Source organism: Struthio camelus, chromosome 5 (assembly GCF_040807025.1).
Source record: "Struthio camelus isolate bStrCam1 chromosome 5, bStrCam1.hap1, whole genome shotgun sequence".
Lineage (NCBI taxonomy): Eukaryota > Metazoa > Chordata > Aves > Struthioniformes > Struthionidae > Struthio > Struthio camelus.
The window spans coordinates 20,618,068-20,639,262 of NC_090946.1; the positions used below are offsets into that span (position 1 = coordinate 20,618,068).

At 42.7% G+C, this 21,195-nt stretch overlaps 1 protein-coding gene and 1 non-coding gene across 2 annotated transcripts; one reads left to right on the forward strand and one right to left on the reverse strand.

Moving 5' to 3' along the window:
- Positions 1-204: 204 nt before the first annotated feature.
- KCNJ11 (potassium inwardly rectifying channel subfamily J member 11) lies at positions 205-1,470 on the forward strand. The gene has a single exon (XM_009669163.2). The coding sequence runs from the start codon at positions 254-256 to the stop codon at positions 1,454-1,456; it is 1,203 nt and encodes a 400-aa protein (XP_009667458.2). The 5' UTR covers positions 205-253; the 3' UTR covers positions 1,457-1,470.
- Positions 1,471-2,061: 591 nt separating this feature from the next.
- On the reverse strand, positions 2,062-20,228 carry LOC104140413 (uncharacterized). Its single transcript, XR_011141347.1, has 4 exons — positions 18,251-20,228; positions 15,626-15,937; positions 11,092-11,406; positions 2,062-10,465 (listed from the first exon to the last, which is right to left on the reverse strand). It is a non-coding gene; the product is annotated as an uncharacterized protein (transcript).
- Positions 20,229-21,195: the final 967 nt, after the last annotated feature.

The window sequence follows — 21,195 nt, forward strand, 5'->3', positions numbered from 1 at the left end:
TTGGCGCGGCCGTTGGCGGCAGCGGCGCCTCAGGTGCCGGCCCCGCGCCCCCTGGCGGCGCCAGCGCCTCGGCGAGGCCGCGGCCGGCTGCGGCGGGGGCTGCGGCGGCGCCGTGCGGCCGCTCGGCCCCGCGGCGCGGTCCCCCTTCCCCCCCACCCCCGCCCGCCCCCGGCGGCGGAGCGGCGGCGGCTGACGGCGGCAGCGGGCATGGGGCGGCGCTGAGCGGCGGCGGCGGCGGCGGCGGCGGGGAGCCATGCTGTCGAGGAAGGGGATCATCCCCGAGGAGTATGTGCTGACCCGCCTGGCGGAGGACGTGCCGGATCACGCCCGGTACCGCGCCCGGGAGCGGCGGGCGCGGTTCGTGGGCAAGAACGGCGCCTGTAACGTGGCCCACAAAAACATCCGGGAGCAGGGCCGCTTCCTGCAGGACGTCTTCACCACCTTGGTGGACCTCAAGTGGCCCCACACGCTGCTTATCTTCACCATGTCCTTCCTCTGCAGCTGGCTGCTCTTCGGCATGGTCTGGTGGCTCATCGCCTTCGCCCACGGCGACCTGGACCACAGCACGCGGGTGCAGCGGGGGCTGGGCGAGGGGGCAGCCGGGCCCCCCGCCGACTTCGTGCCCTGCGTGACCAGCATCCACTCCTTCGCCTCCGCCTTCCTCTTCTCCATCGAGGTGCAGGTGACGATCGGCTTCGGGGGCCGCATGGTGACGGAGGAGTGCCCGGCCGCCATCCTGGTGCTGATCGTGCAGAACATCGTGGGGCTGGTGATCAACGCCATCATGCTGGGCTGCATCTTCATGAAGACCTCGCAGGCCCACCGCCGGGCCGAGACCCTCATCTTCAGCAAGCACGCGGTCATCGCCTTGCGGGAGGGCAAGCTCTGCTTCATGCTGCGGGTGGGTGACCTCCGGAAGAGCATGATCATAAGCGCCACCATCCGTATGCAGGTGGTGAAGAAGACCGCCAGCCTGGAGGGGGAGGTGGTGCCCCTCAACCAGATCGACATCCAGATGGAGAACCCCGTGGGGGGCAACAGCATCTTCCTCGTCTCCCCACTCATCATCTACCACGTGATAGACAAGAACAGCCCCCTCTACGACATCTCCCCTTTGAACCTCCACCACCACGAGGACCTGGAGATCATCGTCATCCTGGAAGGAGTGGTGGAGACCACCGGCATCACCACTCAGGCCAGGACCTCCTACCTGGCCGATGAAATCCTCTGGGGCCAAAGGTTTGTGCCCATCGTGGCAGAGGAAGATGGGCGATACTCCGTGGACTACTCTAAATTTGGCAACACGGTGAAAGTGCCCACCCCTTCGTGCACTGCTAGGCAACTGGAGGAGGACAAGAGCATTATGGACACCATGCCGTTTTCCCCAAAAGCCACTATAAGGAAGAGGTCTGTCAAGCTAAAGCCCAAGTTCACTGTAAGCGATGATCCTTCCTGATGCCTCTTGTCTGGGAAACTCTGTTAGGGCTTTGTGTCTGAAAGAGCCCATAAACTCAAAACATTGAGGTGGCCTCTGTTGCTTTTTTAAATTCAGGTTGGTAGCACAAGGTATGTTCTGGTGTTATTTATTGTGGGTAAATCTAAAGCTAATTATATTTTTGTAAAGGTGTGAGAGATTTCAAGCAGCATTGCGCGTAGGAAAATCATGATCTGCAGCTTTAAACTTCAGACTGTCATATTTAATTGCATGATCATTTTGTATTGATTAATCTGCAGGTAATGACATATATTCCTGAGAAATAAATGTATGTGTACTCTCGGAGGCTGCAGTACTTAGGGTCTTGCAGTGTCTGTCCCAAAGTCAGTAGTTTTTAACTGTTTTCCTTTTCTAAACTTGAACACATCAATATAGAAAAATAAAATTCTAACAGTTATTAAATTAGGTTTAATTTAAATAATCACAAAAAGGCAGGCAGTGCTATCTATGACACAAGTAAGACTAGATCTGGAAGTGTCTATGTCATTATATTCTATGTCTTAAAGAAATTAACTTCTGGATTTCTTAAAGAAATTAACTTCTGGATTTCTTTCATCCATATGGTATTGTATGGAGCCACTGCTGTTGCACTGTTTTGCAATACAAAACATATTTGAAAATTTACTTTTGTTTATTTTAAAACCCTTGACACTTCCAAAATAAACCATTCAAGAATGCCTTTTTGGACTGTACATTTCTGATAGTAAACAATGTTTTTGCCTTTAAAAAGAGCAACAGATAATATGCAACTGAAATTAATTAATAATAGGAAAATTATGTATTCTAATTGTCTAAATGTAGGTGAGCAACATCCTCTCCACACACACACACACACACACACACACAAACACAGAGCCACATGGCAATCACCGTATCCAGTAAAAAATTAACCTCTCCCTTAGGTCAGAGTAAATTCTATTAGCTAATCAGGAAATATAAATAGAATTAGATACTGTAAATGAAAGGACAGTGCTGAATGCTGAAGGATAGCTGTATGCAGCAGGCAAGACCTTTTACTTCTTTTCTCTTTTGTAAAAGAAGTGGAGGTTTTGTGCTTATGGAAGGGAGGGACGTCTAAGACAACGCGGTCACTTCTGGGACGCTGTATCATAAAACATCCCCCTGCTGAGAAAAATGGTTTCTGAGATCCTGACCTCTCTACGCAGCCAGCATACCTGCCTCGGATTTTAGCTGAAATCAAGATCAGGCGGCTACTGGCAAACATAAAGGAGCCATGTTCACCCAGTCCGTTCCGCTGTGATAACAGGAGAGATTCCCCTTAGCGTACTCTGTCTGGGAATATTACTAACAGCAGCAATTTTATTTCTATGCAGGGCTACTAGGAGATAGCAGCTATATTAACAACAATATGCTATTAACTGGACAAACTGCCGCTGAAGTGAAAAGGATAAATTTTGTCCAACTAAAAGCTAAAAAGGATTACAGAGCTGAACAACACCTGGTTACACAAGTTCTGCAGAGAGACAGTCACTTAGTTGCCTTAGTACTTCTATTTATTCGAGGGATTTCTAGTATCAAGTTCTTGTCTTTTATGCAGCTCACAACATACACTGATATAGTTTGTTTTAGCAATAATATGGCAATTTTTTTGACAGCCTGTCAGTGTAACAATATAACAAACTTGCTTATTTACTGTGGAATATTTTCAAGCATCTATAATGAAATAATGGTGGGGTAAAATCAAAAAATATTTTAAAATAATAAAATATTAGTTATATTATTAGTATTTGTATATTTCAGTTTTATTAAAACATGTATCGGCATTCTCAGACTGCCAGTTAAGTGAATAAATATCTGTTCAGTTTCTAAATTCCTTATACACCAATTCTGTTCTTTGCACAGCTCTAAAAATGTGCTGTGTGTTTCACAATGAGAAGACATAGGCGAAGTAGCATTAACAAGTTGTTAGAAAAGAAAATTTGGAAAGGCATATTTTGCACTTGTAGTCCTAAAAAATCCCTTTTTTTTTAAATAGGGAATGCTGAAATGGTTTTGATGATGAGATTTCTTCTGTAAGATGCAGTCTATTTGCTGCATTATTTTCCTGCTTTCCCTTCTCCTACAGCCTGTGCTCCATTGTCCATCTGAAAAGCACTTACAGTCGAGCTGTGGGTTTTTCCTAGATACCTCTGTTCACTGTTCTTTATCACCTGTCACAGTTCTGTTCTTACAAGAATCATAGATAAAATACTACAGAGTTTGTTTTCCAGTGACTTGAGTCACTGGCTTCTCCTTAAGTCTCCTTAGTGCCTTATTTCAATGTGTAAGATATACCTGAAGAGTCTCACATAGAACATCTTCAGAGCTGGTAGTATTTTAAATCTCATTTCAAGATTTGACCTAAATGCAGAGCAATTTCAGCAGCACTACCATGCAACTGTGTTCAGGAACTAATGCAAACCTCTTTTTCCCTCAAGGAAACCTGTGCTACAGAGACACAGATTCTCTTTGTTCACTGCGAGATGGTGAGGGGAAGGATGGGAGGAAACAGCTTGCATTTGTTGGGCTGCTTTCAGGACCACCTTTTATGTCCCCTTTTTTAAAAAAGGAGTCTGCATAATTTTCCCAAGCCTTGCAAGAAGGAAGCCAAACAAAAAGGATCTCCCATAACGCTATGAGGAACGCAGAATCTGTACTATTCAAATTGCTGTAGCTACTTATTTTAATATGTTAGTGAGTCTGTTACTAGGATTCTTTTCATTTTAAATTTTTCTTTCATTATTTGAAACATATAAAAACATTTCAGGATCAGAGCACAGAAGAATAAGCGTTTTGTGTTAGCAATAATACATATTTGTGAGGACCCTTTCATTTTGTCATTTATGAAGTGTTCTGAAAATTTACAAAACATATCTGCAAAGTGTTCTGAAGAACATGTCAGTGCCATCCTGTGACGTAGGGAAGTCCTCAGTCAGTGGGCAAATGCTATGCTTTCTATAGTTGAAGTCCAAAGCGAGTGGACTTCTGAGCTTGCTCGATCAGACCACGTTTACTTTTTGATCTGAGGCATCACCGTTTGGGGTCCGGGTGGGGCTGCCTGTCCACATTTCCTCTGCACAGAATCAAGTGTGCGGGAAGCAGGGCGGGTGCTACAAACTTGGGTCTTGCCCTGACATGACGGGAGGACATGGACACAGGCACTGGGAAGCAATATGTTTTGTAGCAGGCCACTGTTGAATTATTTAGTGTGTGATGGGATTAACCGTGACCATAGAGTTACCCTTTGCTGGGCTCTAGTTTTAGGAGACCATTACTGGTTTATGCTCATAGTCTCCACTGTTCAGTGCAGTCAAATTTGAGTTCGTTAAGCTATCTGAATGAACAGAAGGCTGATCAGTCTTATTAATCAGCAGCAGAGACTGGAGAACACTCAGGCTATTTGCCGTAGTTTTAAAATACTCACAGTAACTGCTAGTGAGAACATAGCTACTGGGTTTATACGTGTAGGAAATGAGAGGATTAAAAAAGGCCAATTTGATCTTCTTTATCCCCCAAGGCATTTCGTAAATATAGCCTTATGGCAGTGTATTTCAGTAGGAAAACCTCCCTGTTAAACATATACAGATCAGAAGTGAACTCAAGAGGCTGCACATTAAGGCAAAGGAGGACGAGGGACACAGAATAAATACATTTAAAATCCACAAGTGACACAGTGGGAAGACAATATCGAGAAGCAATAAGCTATTTTCCTTTGAAAATGTTAGCGCAAAGGTATGAAGTTGCTGAGATGAGAGATCAGAGACCTAAAATGTAGATATGAGAGGCTAGCATGAAAGTCTTTAATAAGGCCAGGGCTTACATACTGTGACAGATTAGCAACAAGGTCAGCTCCAAAATTCAGCCTGCCCTGTAAGGTGAGAACGCAGGCTGGGCATGATCAGCATTACTCTCAGTCCTGCGGGTAAACATTGCTGTGCGTTCGGCAAGGTACAAGTCACAACAGAGCCCTTCTGGAAGCAGTGTTAGGAGGGCTTTGTGGTAGCTGATTCTTGTGGTTAGCTATTTATTAATAGTTAATATAAAACTCATGACTAATGTATAATTAATAGTCCTTTGAAAGCTGGATGTTTCCTCGTGTTTTACTTCTTCCTCCACTCTTTGTGTGTCTCAGTCATCTGCACTAGAAGAATTATTGTAGCACTGCTAGCATAGATTAACTTTGATGTGCAATGAAGCACAAGAGTTTCTTTGAAAAATTCAATACAAGAATAAAACAGATATCAGAAACACAGAGAGATTTCTGTGAAATTGCCAAGCTTCCAACTTCCACAATGATTCCTTGTATAAAGCATGGAAAGATCTATTCCTAGGATCTGGATGTTAATAAGCTACCATAGGTGATTTCCTGTTGTTCATTTTGCAGTTCCTTGCAGAAGGGAATGTAGTCTCTTGCTCTTAAGGTTTTGGTTGAGAAGAGAAAGCATTTTGGAATTACTCCATTTTATGCTCCTCTGTTGCTATTGGCACATCTTTCTCTCTCCCCACACTCAAAGTCATACTGGTGTTGCCACTAAAAATAGGCAGGACCGATGCCCTTTGCAGTTCTGCTTTTTGTGCTGCCTGCGTTCGACCAGGGCCAGCTGCCCCACTCTGAAGTGAGTATCTCATACCGAACAGCCCTGACCCAAAGCTCTTTGAAGTCAAAAGAAAAAATTCCATTGATTTCTGTGGATGTTTGGATCAAAGGGTGTAATCTGTCAACCTACTGAAAGCATATGTGCCACAGCAGTAAGAGGGATTTAATCCATGCTACAGACCTTACTCGAGCAAAGCTGGTATGAGCTGAGAAGAAGACCTTGTGTGAAGGAGACCTTGAGCAGGCGCATCAGGGCAGCCCATGGCAGGAAGCATGTTAACAGTGGCTGGCGACCGTCTGCCTGTAATAAATGACTCAGTGTACTATTTTTGATTCAGCAACAGAAAAAAGAAAGATATGTGATACGTGATACAAACCTCCACGCTCCCAAGGAGAATTCTCTATTAAAAGAGCAGAAGACATTCTGGAGAGGCTCAACATGCCACTGTCTCCATCACGCTCTTAGCACTGCGGGTTGCTTACGAAGGACGGTAGGCTGCATAATTCTCTGCTTTATGCTGCCATTTTGATACATAATGTAGCTTTAAAGAATCATCACATGGGAGTGACTCAGTTTAAAAGTTTTCGTCAAAAAAATGAAACCTCTCTAGCCATTTTTTGTCACTTGCATCTGTCATTCCTCGTTCCTGACAAACTGAGTTTAAATGCAGATGGCAACTCTGTGAAAGGCTTCCTAGCTGGCTCCCTCAGTGTAAAGCTGAGGAGCTGATCAATCCCCTCTGAATTGGGTGGCCAAGAAGGTGCCTTTTTGGTGTATTTTACCCAGCAGGACCAGCTCCTGCAGTCCTGCCTGGCTTTTTGTGTAAATTGCAGTGGGCTTTTATGTGCACTCTTCTCTGGCTGAGGTTCCCAGTGAGATCTCAGCGAGGAGGTGAACTGAGAAGGGCAACCACGTCTTTTTTTCCATCGCTTTCCCTGTTGCGGCTGGTTTCTGGGTGCTGACAGGGCAGCAGTGAGCACGCACCCCTCAGCAGGTAAGACAACCTCCGAAAACTTAAGGCAGCACTCAGCAAACACTTTGGGGCCAGAAAAGAGCCCAAAACTCTTGCTCCCGTGAGCCACCCACCAGAAAAGCCTCTGTGTGGCTGAGGGGCACGAAAAACAAATCGTGCACGTGGAGCCGAGCACCCCTGAGCGTGGGCCTCGCCGCCACCTTCATGGCCACCCTCCCTGTGCCCCTGCCACAGCTGGTTCCCGTGATAACCATGGCCCGGAGGCCTAGCTGGCAGCATCTCTCCCCTCTCCTTCCTTCAGGTGAGCGTCCCTCTCCTCAGCCACCTCCTGTGGCTTGGCCCACCACGAGGGTGGCGAAGGCTCCCTGGGGGCAAAGTCCTGCGCGAGAGCAGAGCGGGTGGGTGCCCACCTGGTTATGAGGAGGCCAAAGGGATGATCCTCTTCCTTTGCTTTGCCGTCCCTGGTGCAAAGCTGTGCCCTCATTTTCGTCTAATGCATCTTATCAACAGAGGGAGCGATGGGTGCTAAACATGACCACCTACCAGAAGACATTTGTGTGGACTCGGCAGACTTACTGTTTTACGTTTGTAAAATTTTGCACATTTGCCTGTTTGATTTTGTACATTTGCTGTGTTAACTGGCTACTATCTGTTTATCCTTTTGCATTTGTAAACATAATCCTGCTGAAAAGACAGTAGGCACAGTGTATAAGTAGCATCATTGCTGGTGTTGTTATTAGTCGTTTTGACTGGTTATTCTGAAACAGAGTTAAGGCACAGAGATTGCATCCCAAGTCAGTGAGGGCAGTAAGAGCCTGACTTCAGCAAGTTTCAAACCAGATCCCCCACATTAAATGCTGGCCCTTTAAATCCAAGTGAGTTTTGCCAGGGAGTTCATTAGCGCCAGGATTTTCCTATTAGGGTTTGGTACTCTGAGGTCAATGAGACTGGCAGTTGATCCAAAGAGCACCTGATGCTGCAAGAATGAAGCTGTTCCCATGTTTTGTGTTAAATGTCTCAGCTCTTCCTGTCCAGTAGCCTATGGGCATGTCTGTGAGCCACCAGCTCTGCCCTTTCCTCAAGGGCACTTCTGTGTGACCTCTGCTTCTGGCAGGGTCCTTGCACCTGGGGGAAGGCCAGCTGTGCTGCAGAGCCAGTGCTTTTGCAGTTTGTTTCCACCAGCTGAGACCCTCTCTTCTTCCAGCTTGTGAGTAAAATTGTCTTTTATTTTCTCTTCTTTGACCTGAGAGAATATGACTTGTGTGCGTATTGGCTGCGCCTATATGCTGTGACATTGGAGCAACTGGAATGTTTATGTCTTGGTTTGAGGTCATGTTTTCCTGTTTGTCAAGTTCCTGCTATCCCCTGGTGAGGATATGTGAGCAGCGGGGACAGTATTTTCAGCATCCTGCCTCTACTCTGGCTCAGATGGGTTTTTCAAGTGTTGCTAGCTCTGCTTTGATTTTAAAATTGGGAGGAAAACAAAGTTGGCAAGATAACACCGCTTTCACGGAGGAGGCAGGGGAAGTGGAGGATCACCAAGATGAGTAGGAGTAGCAAAATGTATAGATTTTGTTGGAGCAATAGCGCCCTGAGACCAACTTTGTTCTGTAAAGCAAAAGAAAGTTTTGACCTGAGGATAAAGAAACTATCCACAGCCAACACCCATGATACTTTAGTAACGTGGTTAGCACTCCACAGGTGTGTTGATCACTGAATAAATGAGGGTAACTCAATTCGGAAGAACTACTGGCTGGATTCAGAAACCACAGGGGTACGTCATGCTTCTTTAGAATTTACCTAGAATTATTGGTAGTAAACAGATGCCTTTCCAAAGGCAATAGCTGTATCTTTAGAAACATCTCTGTAGGAAATAGCCATTGTTTTTTTTAAAAACTCTCTTCTATCAAGTGTTGTCTGGGCGTTCATAGATTTTTTAAGTGTAAATATTTCAGCTATCTGCTTTATTAAATAGATGCATTTGATATTTATAAAAAAAGTTAGTGGGTGGTCAAGATAATTCAGTTTGTAAGACTGTTTTTTTTTTTTTTGTGGCTGCAAAGTTGTTACTCCTTTATTTGATTTTTTTTTCCCCTACTTTTTTCATTAGCCTTTCATTTTCATATAGCCTGAAAAGTATCTCACTTCGGTTGTATTCTTGAACAGACTGTTCAAGACGAAATGGAAAAAAACTTATTGTAGTTTGCCATAGTCCTGTGACCTGCTGTCCTGTGACCTGCTGTCAGAACTCTTAATTAATAATATTAGTTTTCCAGATGTTTCAGCATCATCGTAGAGTTTCTACTTTATGCAGAGTCTATTTTGCACATGTCATGCAGATTTCTCTTCACTGAAGAGTCTTGATTGATCTCCATGTAAGAAACAAAACAGTTTTAAAATGTAGGTTTCTTCAACAGTTTCATCTTTGGTAGAAACATCACATCTGATCCTACATTCTTTGTTCTGTTTTTATGTTTTGAAAGTTACACAGCAGATGAAACCAGATCCATCCTCACAGGCCATATTTTTTACTTCTTCCTCAATTGGAAATAGATCCTTAAACCAGGCAACAAAAGCCACACTGCCTCTATTCCTTCCAGGTACACAGCACTGAAATGTCACATCCTTGCCAGCCTTTGGATGCTCAGTAATGCACTTTATCTTCAAAGTGGTGGCTGCTTCTTGACTAGGAACAGGATTTGTTGGGGTTTTTTCCTTTTTTTTTTTTTCTTTTTTTTTAAGAGAGGAGGAGGAGGGAGAGAGAAGAGGATAAAGGTCTCAGCACCAGATGTGTCATGTTGGCTGAGCAGGTTGTGTTCTACCATTTTAAAATGGTGATTCTTCACGTTTCACTGATGGCCCTTAACGCCCAATAACCACTTGAAGAGCCAGTGGTATAGATATAAGACTCCCTGCCTGCTCGTTCCCCTTGTTTGGGCTTGGCTTCAGGCAGGCCCATATGTGGGGCTGTGCTGGGTCCATAAACCTGCCTGGGTCTCTGTGAATCTCTCCACCTGTCTGGACTGCCAGAGATCCCTCGCTGCCTCCCTCAGGTGATTTCTGCTGCAAAAAAGTCTTTGTGTAACAATTACTAGTATTAATATGTGGACAAATACTTTGTTAGTGGTGGACAATACGCATCCTGCCTATTTCTGCCCCTTCTACACAAACCAAGAGCACTGTATGAGGTAGTAAGGGTGAACTTACTGAAGGTAAGAAGAAGAGACAGAATGGAGTAACATTTGCCTGGTGAGGAGAAAATCATGCTCTGGGTTGTTGTCGTCAGAATGGCCTTTATAACTTTGCTTTGTTTTAAAAGTGATACTTACTCTTTAGAGGTTTCTGTGTGGCTCCCGTTTGCAGTCAGAGACAGTGTATTAGCAGCCCTGCTAAATTCTCCTACAAAGTAGGAAGAAATGCCATTTCTTACAATAGTAATATCGACTTAAAGGGCATTACCAAATTTACACCATTCTGCAATATTTTTAACAGTATTATTCTCATTCCATATTATTTAGTGATCACTGGTTTTCACGTTGACTCACAGAAAAACTACTCCAAAGTATGCTGAATTCAGTAGATGTCTTTTTACTGACTTTAGAAGTCTGGATGCAGTTCAGAGAATGGAATTCTAATTAAAATGGAGTGCAGGCACTCACTGCGCTTTCTGAAAGCGTTTACAACAAATACTGATCAGCATTAGCTGGAAGGTTTGATTTAATCCTTAGTGAGTTATAAGCGGAAAGATCTCTTAGTTAACTTTTGAAGTTTAAAGATTGGCTGTAGCTCATTCAGTGCATAAGTGTGGGATAGAAAACCAGAGAACTGGTACGTTATTCTGACATAACAGAAATACTTATTTAGACGTGTAATCCTCTTTCATGAGACTCCAATACCCTTAATAACTTTGAGGAATATCTTATCCCATTCAGCCACACTGAAGTAAGTTTGAGTATTCGCAAGTCAGTATGCAAACTTAGACTATCCTCTAGGAGATGAGTCAAAAATAAAACAATACAGTTTACCTGCAAGATTCAGTGGGAAGGTGCTCTCTACACAGCACTGAGTTGTTGGATGAATAACCACATCTTATTATTTTAACATTCTCTGATGCCTTTGGAGAAAACTGTAGTTTGCTCATGCAAAAATATAACACCCATTTTCTCTGATTTTAGCTTTAATAACTTGGTTGGGTTCGGATAGCGCTGTCCAGTTTTTATACCATACAACTCTGATGTCTTTAGGTACAAAATTTGATATGGAAACTTCAAGACAGGCCGTCTTATTGGCTATGGTTTGTGCAGGAATCTTTCTTATCTCGGAGACAACAGGAGACTTTGCTAAGAAAGAAAGAAAGGTTTCCATTAGAAAGATGCTGCAGTAAAATATTTCTAGGACGCTACACCAAGAGTGATTTGTAACAGAAAAAATTGCAACAGAACAGTTACCTGCTGCTCTTTGAGTCCTCAGCACTTGGTTTTAGTAACTTTCTGTACATACGTACATACATACTGAACCTACTAAAACAAAGGAATTTTGCCCTTCATGAAAGGGTTCTTTCCTGGCAGCAGGAGTAAGACCTGCTGTCTTTGAGACCTCTGTCAACATGATAGCAATTAAGTACTTGTCTTAGGTGTACTATTTTCAACATGATAGCAATTAAGTACTTGTCTTAGGTGTACAGCCTGTTCACCTACATACATCACTTCCCCTAACTAAAATATTGTTACTTGTTTTGCTGCAAAATCGGGTTGAAGAGAAATCTCACTCTACAGTTCTACATCAAACTAATTGAGAAGTAAACCCCAGACAAAGCACATAGTACAGACCTTTCTCAAGTACAAAAGCTAAAATCTCTATAGCCTTCTCCCTGCTAGCATTTTACAGCAGGGTAAATGTGAATTTGCATCCTGAAGCTCAGACAAAACACCTTGTTAGTATTAAAAGGGAAAGTCTTGCTCTCTTCTACTCAAAGCTAGGCCTTCTTCCCTCTTTCTTGGCCCCCCTTCCCCCCCCCCCAACCGCAGCACATGCTCACCCCAGCACTCGTCTGACCGTGCAGTAAGCTGGTTTGATTTGGTGGTCTCCTGCCATTTGAGAAGACCAGTTGGTTTAGTGTGTGATAAGGTCAGAGCTAGAACAAGAGAAGTGATGGGAACGTATGGCTGGGGTGGCAGAAAGGAGAACAAGAAAAGCTGAGAAAGGAAGGGAATTCCTCCCTTAGGGGCTGTCGTATTGGCCCAAACCATTGCATGTTAATGTCATTATACGTTGTATTTTCTATCTGCTGCAAAGACGGAGAAAGTGAAATTGCTCCTATCAGATAGGATATCTCCAGGAAAGCGGATTGCTGGTGGAATGGCTGGATTAAATATAATAGGACCTCAATTTTTTGGCACTTGGATTTTTACCAGCCATTTTACTTTTAGCAAATTTCATAATGGGAAATACTTCCATACTTTGAAATACAACAAATCAAGGAAATCAGAAATCTAAGCTTAAATTCAACCTTCACTTATACCAATTTTTCGGAACTTTTGCAAGGCTTCTCAGGGGCTGAATGATACCCCAAGTTCACATATCGGTTGGGGCACTATATGGACTAATTCAATAGCAAGCTACAACCCAGGTCTCCTGGGGCTGAATCATGCTTGCACAATGACTCCAAAATTGCACCTCCCTGTCCCGGCTGATTCTGTGCACCCGAAGGAATTATTTTCCCCTTGGCTCAATCAAATGCTGCTCTGTAAATGCCCTTAAAGTGAAAAGACCAATAAACTTGTTATACGTACCTGGGAGCCTTAACAATATATCTCTTGTGATGGGTTTTTTCCAGGGCTTTGCATATTACTTTGAAAGAAATTTTTTTGCCAAACATGGAAGCAGTAGGTGTTATTTGAAGCACAGAGTTTAGGGGCAAGGAGTTACTTGAGTGGTCCAGTAGGTCTTGTCTGATTGCATGCTCTTCCAGTAACCACTGGATGTGAGTATCTTTGGAACAGAAATCGCTCACTTTGCAGAGTAAAAACAAGAGTTTTCCATACTTTGGCTCACTTGGACTAAGGACAGTATCTGTAACTTTTGGACCACCCCCTGCCCCCATACACACAGAGATGATATAGTAGTTGTTAATGCTAGATAACCAGAGAAGGATGTGAAAAGTGGGTCAAACGCCTTTATTTGCTTCTTCATAGCCTTGGTCACTTACATATTTGGGTATTTATACAGGAAGCAAGATGGATCCAGTGTCATTGAGGAATGCAATAAGTAGGAGAAATGATGGTCTTGTGACAGCTGAAAAAACAAATTTCTAGCTTTCTACATATAAAAAAAAAATTTGCTACTTGTCCAACTATAGAGCTTCTATAGCAAATAATAAAATAATTACACATTATATTTTTGGCTTATGAGTTCTCAACTTCCCCTTGCTATTCCTTTTGGCAGCCCCTGAAACAGCTATGCCAGCACAATTGGAAAGGTGGTGAATTATGGAGTTATAAGCACTTTCCCTGCTGAAGGAAAAATCCCTTTGCTTTCTGAGAAAGCATCAGTGTCATACTACTCAAAAATCTCTTCAAGAAAATATTCCATGAACTCTAAAAGCTGCTCTCCGCCCCCATCCCCACCTCCACAAGAGTTTCAAGAAACCTTTAAAGATGGAAAGTGTCAAGCCTGTGCAAGGGATCTGGTTCCCTCATTTCCAGTTAGGTTGATAGGAATACAGATGCTGTAGGTAGCGTTGAAATTCTTAATCTAGCTCTACTTCTGAAGCTAAACTTAGAGCTTGGGCTAGATTTAGATGTGTATCTGGAATGTTTTTTTTTTTTTCCTCTTGTATGCACTGACTTGTGATGCATTGTTATATAGTCATCTTACACTAGGATAATCGATCAGACTGCGTAAATCAAAACCAATTTTTTTTCTACTCTGAGATGGTTTGTGACAAAGCCTGTGGAAATCTTATCGAGGTGATAGGAGCGGTGTTTGGGGGGGGGGGTTCCCCCCCCCTCTTTTCTTCATTGTTCCTCCTTATCAGCCCACCTAAAGCTCTATGCATTTCCAGCAAGTCTATGGGTATAAATCTGGATGGGCAGGAAATAGCTGCACTATTGTCACTTCAGAGTAGACTTCGATCATGTAATTCATGATAGACCTTACGCTAGGCATTTTGAAGCAGACCAAATAAGAAAGCAAAAACATGCTACCCAAGGAACATGTGATGAAACAATCACTTCTGAAGCTGAGAGAATAGGACTTTCTTATAGTACTGCTAGAATGCTTAACTTCGACCGTGAACTGCCCTGAACGGTTGTCTTGTTGAGGTGTAAAGGCGACTTGGCTTTCTTTGTAATAAAGCTTTGTGGCCATCAGCCAGGGACCCTGTGTTTTAACTTCAGCAGCTGTGAATCTTTTGAAGCCTCTCGTCCAGTATATCTGACAGCATGCAGGGAAGAAACTTGTCACGGTGCGGGATAATGTGATAGGTTTCCCATATGCAGGGATTTGGGGTGTGCACACAATTTCTGAGATTTGTGGTTTGCATACTGCAAGTAAAACAGCAAATAGAAAGAACACTGAATCAAAACAGCAGATTTTTCCACTATGTTTCCAAACCCCTGTTTGTTCATTCTCAGTGGTATGATAACAGTGACTACATGAGGAAGGTTAGAGGAAGACAGGAGTGAAAACCAGAGTAATACTGAAAGAGAAACTCAAAAGGTGACAATTCTCAGAATCCAAGAGAAACGGGAAGTACTGCTTCCAGGGACATGTGTTCTACTCACTAGTGTGTTCTTCTAATCTTTTATATAAGCAATTTCCAGGAAAAACACTTTGAAAAAACTAAACATGTCCTGTTTCTGCATGATAGGGTGTTTGTTGCAGTTCTTTAAAATAATCTCCTTCTGATACCTACGTGGACACAGTTTTGTTTAGAAATCTAACATCAAAACAGGAATTTGGATAACAAAATGGGATATTCAAATAAAATCCTGAGGAAGATATCTAGTGCGCTGGAAAGAAAATAGGACCTGTCCTGATTCTAATCTAGACCAGGAATAGTATAGATAGTCCCTCTCTCTGAACTATGGCCTGACCCCTGCCCCCCCCCCCCAACACACACACACAACTTAATTGGATTGTTCATGTGGTAAAATCGTAGTACGGGCAAGGCAGGACATATTTTTAGTATGTTTGCTAACTGAAACTGACCCAGGGCACCCAAATGCCAAAACTGCCTTGTATACCCTCAATTTTAACTGTGCTAGTTAAAATACTGAAAATTACGCCTGTCCTCCTAACATAGCCACAGCATTAAGGTGAAATTTACTCATAGGTAAAGCTTCAGCAACAAGAACTTCTTCACTCTACAAGTCTCCATGACTTTAGTAGTGCCTTTGACTTTTGCCTTGGATTGTCTCTGCGCATACATGATGAACCCCTGAGTATTATGAAGTGACAAAGTGATGGCAATTTACCTTTGTTCAAAGAAGGGCATCTCGGTTACAGGCACAGAGATTTCATGCTACTAATAGAAATGTAATAAAGTTTTTAACTTACTCATATTTTCAAGCTGCCAAGCAGAGTCTTTATAGTGGTGCAATCCTTTGAGTTTAGCTTTGCACACAAATCTTTTCCCGAAATCTTCTGTTCAGGGAATGACTTCTAATACACTGTTGCAGAAGAAAGGACCATCTGAACCCTTCATCACAAAACTCGTGAAGGATCCTTCTGAGAGTTGCTCTCCATCTTTATACCAGCAAAGCTCAATTCTTTCAGGAAAGAAAGAATGGGCTCTGCAGGTTAAAGTCAGGGATTCCTCAGCAGTTGGCTCGTCTGTAGAACGCTGTATTGAATCCAATGCTGCTGGGGCTGAAAAGTAAATCATCAGATTAAAGAGAAAAAAAAAATGTGAACAGTATATGACCCAGTACTGTATGACGCTGATCGCTTTTGTCCCAGATGCTAAGCACCATGAGCCCAAGAGAAACCTATGCTATAAACTCATGAACCGTGTTTTATGCCGTGCTCATCTCATAGGCGTCTTGATGCCATTTTCAATATGCTGGTATATGTTGTGAACTGCAAAACATCAGAGACCTTATAGCTTTGAGGCACTTCTTAAGCAAATGGCCTTTTTATAATAATATTCAGTCTGGCAAAGTCTGGTCTGCCTTTATGGACCATCCAAAGGACAGGGGACCACCCAACCCTGGCAAATGCTGTGAACTGACTCAGGTCTGCATTGCGCAGTTGGCAGTCTCTGGAGCCACGTTTACCTAGCCTAACATCTCCCACGGGTCTCCTCTGGCCACTGTGTGATGCTACTGTGGTGCCAAAAAAAATGTTATTGCTAATCTTGTGGTTCTTTCAGTTCAAATAATTAGGAAGCTCTGTGTGTGTGGTGTTTTTATTATTTTTTTTAAGGGGGGAGGTTTTCACAGTGCAACTCTGAAGTCATATTGCATGCTCTGCCATGTGACATGGAGGCACATATGTGCAAGGTACAAGGCCCAAAGGGATAATGTTGGACAGTCCTAGGCAGAAAGAGATAAACTTGGCATACTTCATGTTCAGCCTGGCTTAGAAAACTCTGTATCCTCAGCAGACTTTGTCACCTGGCTAACTACCTTCAACCAGCTTGTTTGTGAGTATGTTTATCAGCACAGGTTCAGCATAATTTGGGCTATTAGTACACAGCACTTATAAAGCTACAGCTGTATTACAGGATGTTTTATTGCTGCCCTGTGGCTTTAAAATGGGGGAGAGGGGGTGGAAATTAAAACAGTTTGGGCACAGGTTTGTTTAAGGTACTGCTTTTATAATTCCATCCAAAGATAGCAACATAGACAACCAGTTAGAGAAAAACAGACTGGTAGTGGTCTGAGCTCTAAGTCACTGGAAGAATTTGAATAAGGTTATAATATTGGTGATTCTGTGAAAAGATTAATTACAATTACGTACATCACCGGCATTTTCAAAGCTGGAAAAGCCGTTCCAGAACGCCAATAATAGACTGTAAGCAGATCAAACTAGACCCAGCTATTCCTGATACAGCACAAAAGCTCAGTGGAACGTGCAGCCACACACAGCAGGTTATACCTCATCTCTGAACTTTAGAAGATTGATTAGAATTAGATTTTATTATCCTATTTAGGAGACTGCATTCAATCGAACAGCAAACAGCTTTGAATTCTAATATATCAAAGTGCCTGGCCCAACTTTTTTTTTCCCCCCCCTATTTTAAATCTTAAAATTTCATTGTGGTAAAATAAGTCTGCATCTAACATCTTTATTTGCATTAAATACTGTCTTATACCGCAGAATGCCTGTCTTCACACACCTCAGCTATCCCAAACTGACCTAGAGCACAGCAATAGGAGAAGGATGGGGGAAAAAGATTAAATGTACCCTATGCAACTGTGAAACTCACCTCAAGGAAAAAAACCAAAGATTTCGACTATATGGTAGGTTATTAATCACTGACAAAGCAGGAACAGGAGCCCAGACACTTCCTACCTAAAACAAGTTACCGCCTTTTTCCTCAGCAATAAACACAAATCAATAAAATAGGGTTAATGTTCTTCTAATCTGGCATATTTGTTCACAACTGCAGGTATTAACAGTTAATTGTGCTCCACTTAGGATATCAAGTAGCTTCCCTCAGTATACTGTAGGCCCCAAATCCTACTGCCTGGTCTGCACCCAAAGGCAAAATTTTTTGCTTGGTTTCCTTGATGCTTAACGCCATGGTAAGTGTTTAAAGGGTGTTTGCTGCTTCAGACATCTCCTCACTATGATCTACTAGCGTTTGAGAGGCTAAGCGTGCCTTCTGTGACGAGAACGTGCCTCCTCCAGGAAAATGCAGTACTCGCTTCTCCAGCAGCTAGTTAAGACAGCTGTGTATGAAATACATAGTATTACTAAGAACGATTCTGTATGACCACGTAAGAGTAACCGCTTAATCATGTGAGAGTGTTTGGGGCAGAAGAAATGACTCTTCGGAGACAAAGCACACCCATTCTTGTAACGGTGAGCTGAAAAGTGGGAGTTTTAAAATGGACACTTGATTTGAAAAATTCTGTTTTAATGATAGCCGTAGCCCTATCAATAGCAAGTCCAGACAGCTACTGTCTGGCAGAAATTAAGCAATACGCCTACTGCATGGCAAAGCAGCTTGCTTACCTATGACATTCAGTGGTGGTGTTTGTTCAAGAGGACGTGATATGAGCATGTCATGAATAACTTCAACTGAAAGCTCTGCTTTGTTACGATCACATATGTCTGGAGATCCACGATGAGTGCATGGAACAGTGAAAGTGCCTTTTTTTTTCTTTTTCCACATGCACCTGAAGTATAAAAGCCTTTTGATCTTTTTGATCCTTTAGGGGAATCGCTTCTTCTCTTTCAGCATCACATTGTACGCTACTCCAGGAGAAAATTGTCACCTTTCTCTCTTGTGGATGCTTTAAAGTGTATGGTTATTGGTTTGGGATGAAAGCCCACTATGGTAATTCAAAACCATTTCTTCCAAATGCTTTATTTCTAAGCGTCCCATGAAATGGTATTATTTTTAGAGGAACTATAAGCAAAAAATGGCTAAGTTCATTTCTAGATACACACCAAACTACAAAGAATAGCAAGGAAAAAAAAAAAGAACACCAGTTGTTCTCTCTACTGTGTGAACTGCATGCAGTTTTCAGTCTCAGAAGTATCCATGCTGTCAGGAGGTGCTTTGGAGAGCCCTGGAAGCATAGTACAAAGCTCACTTCCCTCTCTCCCCTGGGCATGGAAGGTGATGCTGTGCCAGATAAGGTCGTCTCTGCTGCACCGCACCGCAGGTGCGTGCTGGAGAGGCTGCCACCTGGGTCACCAGGAAGGCTTATTCCCTTCCTCACCAGCAATAGGCAAGTGTAGTCTCCCCTTTCCAACCACAGGGGCGTGAGGTGAGCTAGCAGCTGTAACCAAAACAGTTGGGAGGCAGACTCCAGTCAGCTGCTGGGCTGTGCTGAGGAACCAAGCGCTAAGGGGAAAAGGTATGCAGGGAGCAAGCTGCCACGCATCTCTGCTTGGACAGAGGTGAAGGACTAAGGAGTGGTCGTTCTTCTCCTTTGCACTTACACAATGCAAATTGCTGCCTAAAATAAGCTCAAGTCTGTTTTATTCCTTTTCAACTCCTAAACATTAGTTCATTCCTCACTTTACAAAGGTTTAGACGCTATACTGCAATACTGTGTAAATAGATCTTGCTGCTTTATTGCTTAATGCGTATAATTAAATTCCCTTGATTGAAAACCAATTATTGAAATAACTTTCAATCCACCATTGTTGCCAGACCTGTCACTATATAGTCAGCTACAGCCAGCCTTCAAATTTTCTTCCACGTAAATTTTTTTGTGAAAATGATTTAGATGTGTATATGTATTGTTATTTCTTCTTAATAATAAAGAAAACGGCATCAAACAGGTAAAGCTTTAAAGTTTCTGCTGATGATACACTTGCATGTGCAAGTATGACATTTATTAGCCACTCTGAGTAAAATTAAATAGTATCAGTTCATCCTTTTGTGGAAATAGATGAATACAGCGCATTTGATCCTAGCGGTATTCTTGTACCTCATAACCGCCCTGTTGCAATTTCTTTTTAAAAAAAAAGATACTCGGCGTGCACGGAGCATACCCCTGGTTTTGTTTCCGAGAGCTTGAGACACACACAAAACATCTAGGATGTGTCTGGACTGAAAGATGAGGTATGAGATGCGCTTAAGCTGGCGGAGACCAAATCAGTACCTTGCTGATCCCTGGTGTCATCAGCCAAGCCTGCTATCAGTGAGTGCAGTCTGAGCCAGGAGTGAGATCTGCGCCGGTTTGAATCCGGCCAGCACAGGTCCTCCGCACCGCATTGGCACCCTGACAGCTTAGGAAGCTCTAACCTGACTGCAGCCAGCAAAGTAGTAAATGAAATCCCGTTTTTTTTAGGTAAACGGGAACAAAAGCATGCGAGCACAGCTTTTGGGAGCTGTGGCTAAAGATTACAAAAATTGTAAGGGGTATTCCAGTGCTGGCTACAGTCAGCTGGCCCTTCCTATCAGCCTTAAATCAAAGCATTTGCAAAAACTGAATTTTCCATTTAGAAGTCATTAGCATAGTACATCCTTAAAAACTACTTACGTGGTTTATAATGCTTAATGTACAGGAAAGCAATCGGTTCAACCAAAAGACAGGTCACTATTGATACAATGAGAGAGCCAACTGAAGTTCTGATATCCAACTTGGGAGCTGTGAATAATTAATAGGTAAATTAATAAAGGCAATTCTGATGACACTGTAGCAAAGCTAACTGAATTAAATCTACCCATCAGGGTAGATGACTGGCTAGTTATTTTTCTTGTCTGAGTACTGGAAATATAGTGAAGTTAAAATATAGCCACAATTATTTATATTAATATAATACTAAAAGGTAATACTGATATATTCAGAAAATGTTAAACTGTATCAAACCATGGTTACTGGGAGAACTGCACTGTAGTTAGAGCACACTAAGTGTTTCTTAAAAACTTGCATTAGCAACACATCAGCGATTGATGACAATACAAGTGTATGGAAAAGAGTAACAGTATTTTGTTGGAGAGAGGACTAAATCAACTGAATCATTAAACTCACTGAAATACTAACACAGTGTCCACAAATGTCCTGAAGACAACACGGCTTGTGAACAGAGGGAATGAAGTTGTAACAAGCCAAAGCAAAGTAAGGTACCGTGTTCCTAGAAGTTCAAGTTGCTCAGCACTATTGTCTCTGCTTCAAAGTAAGATTTGTCTTGCCTCTTCTATCATCCTAAAAAAAATATATATATATATATATATATCTCCAAAAGATGCTCTAATTGCTGTATTTCAATCTCTGCTTTATATGATTTCTTTAGTTATGAACAGAAGAAATGAAATGTGTTCTGGTGTGTCAACAAGCCACACTTCCCACAAGTGTCACTGCATCATGCGCTCCCCAGCCTGGCTGGAAGAACAGCTCTTTGAGGAAAGATGGCTAGGGCAGGATGGCACAGTGCTTAAAGGGGTTGAACTTCCTAAAGACAATGTTGAGTGTACAACATGATCAAGCATAAAGACGTTC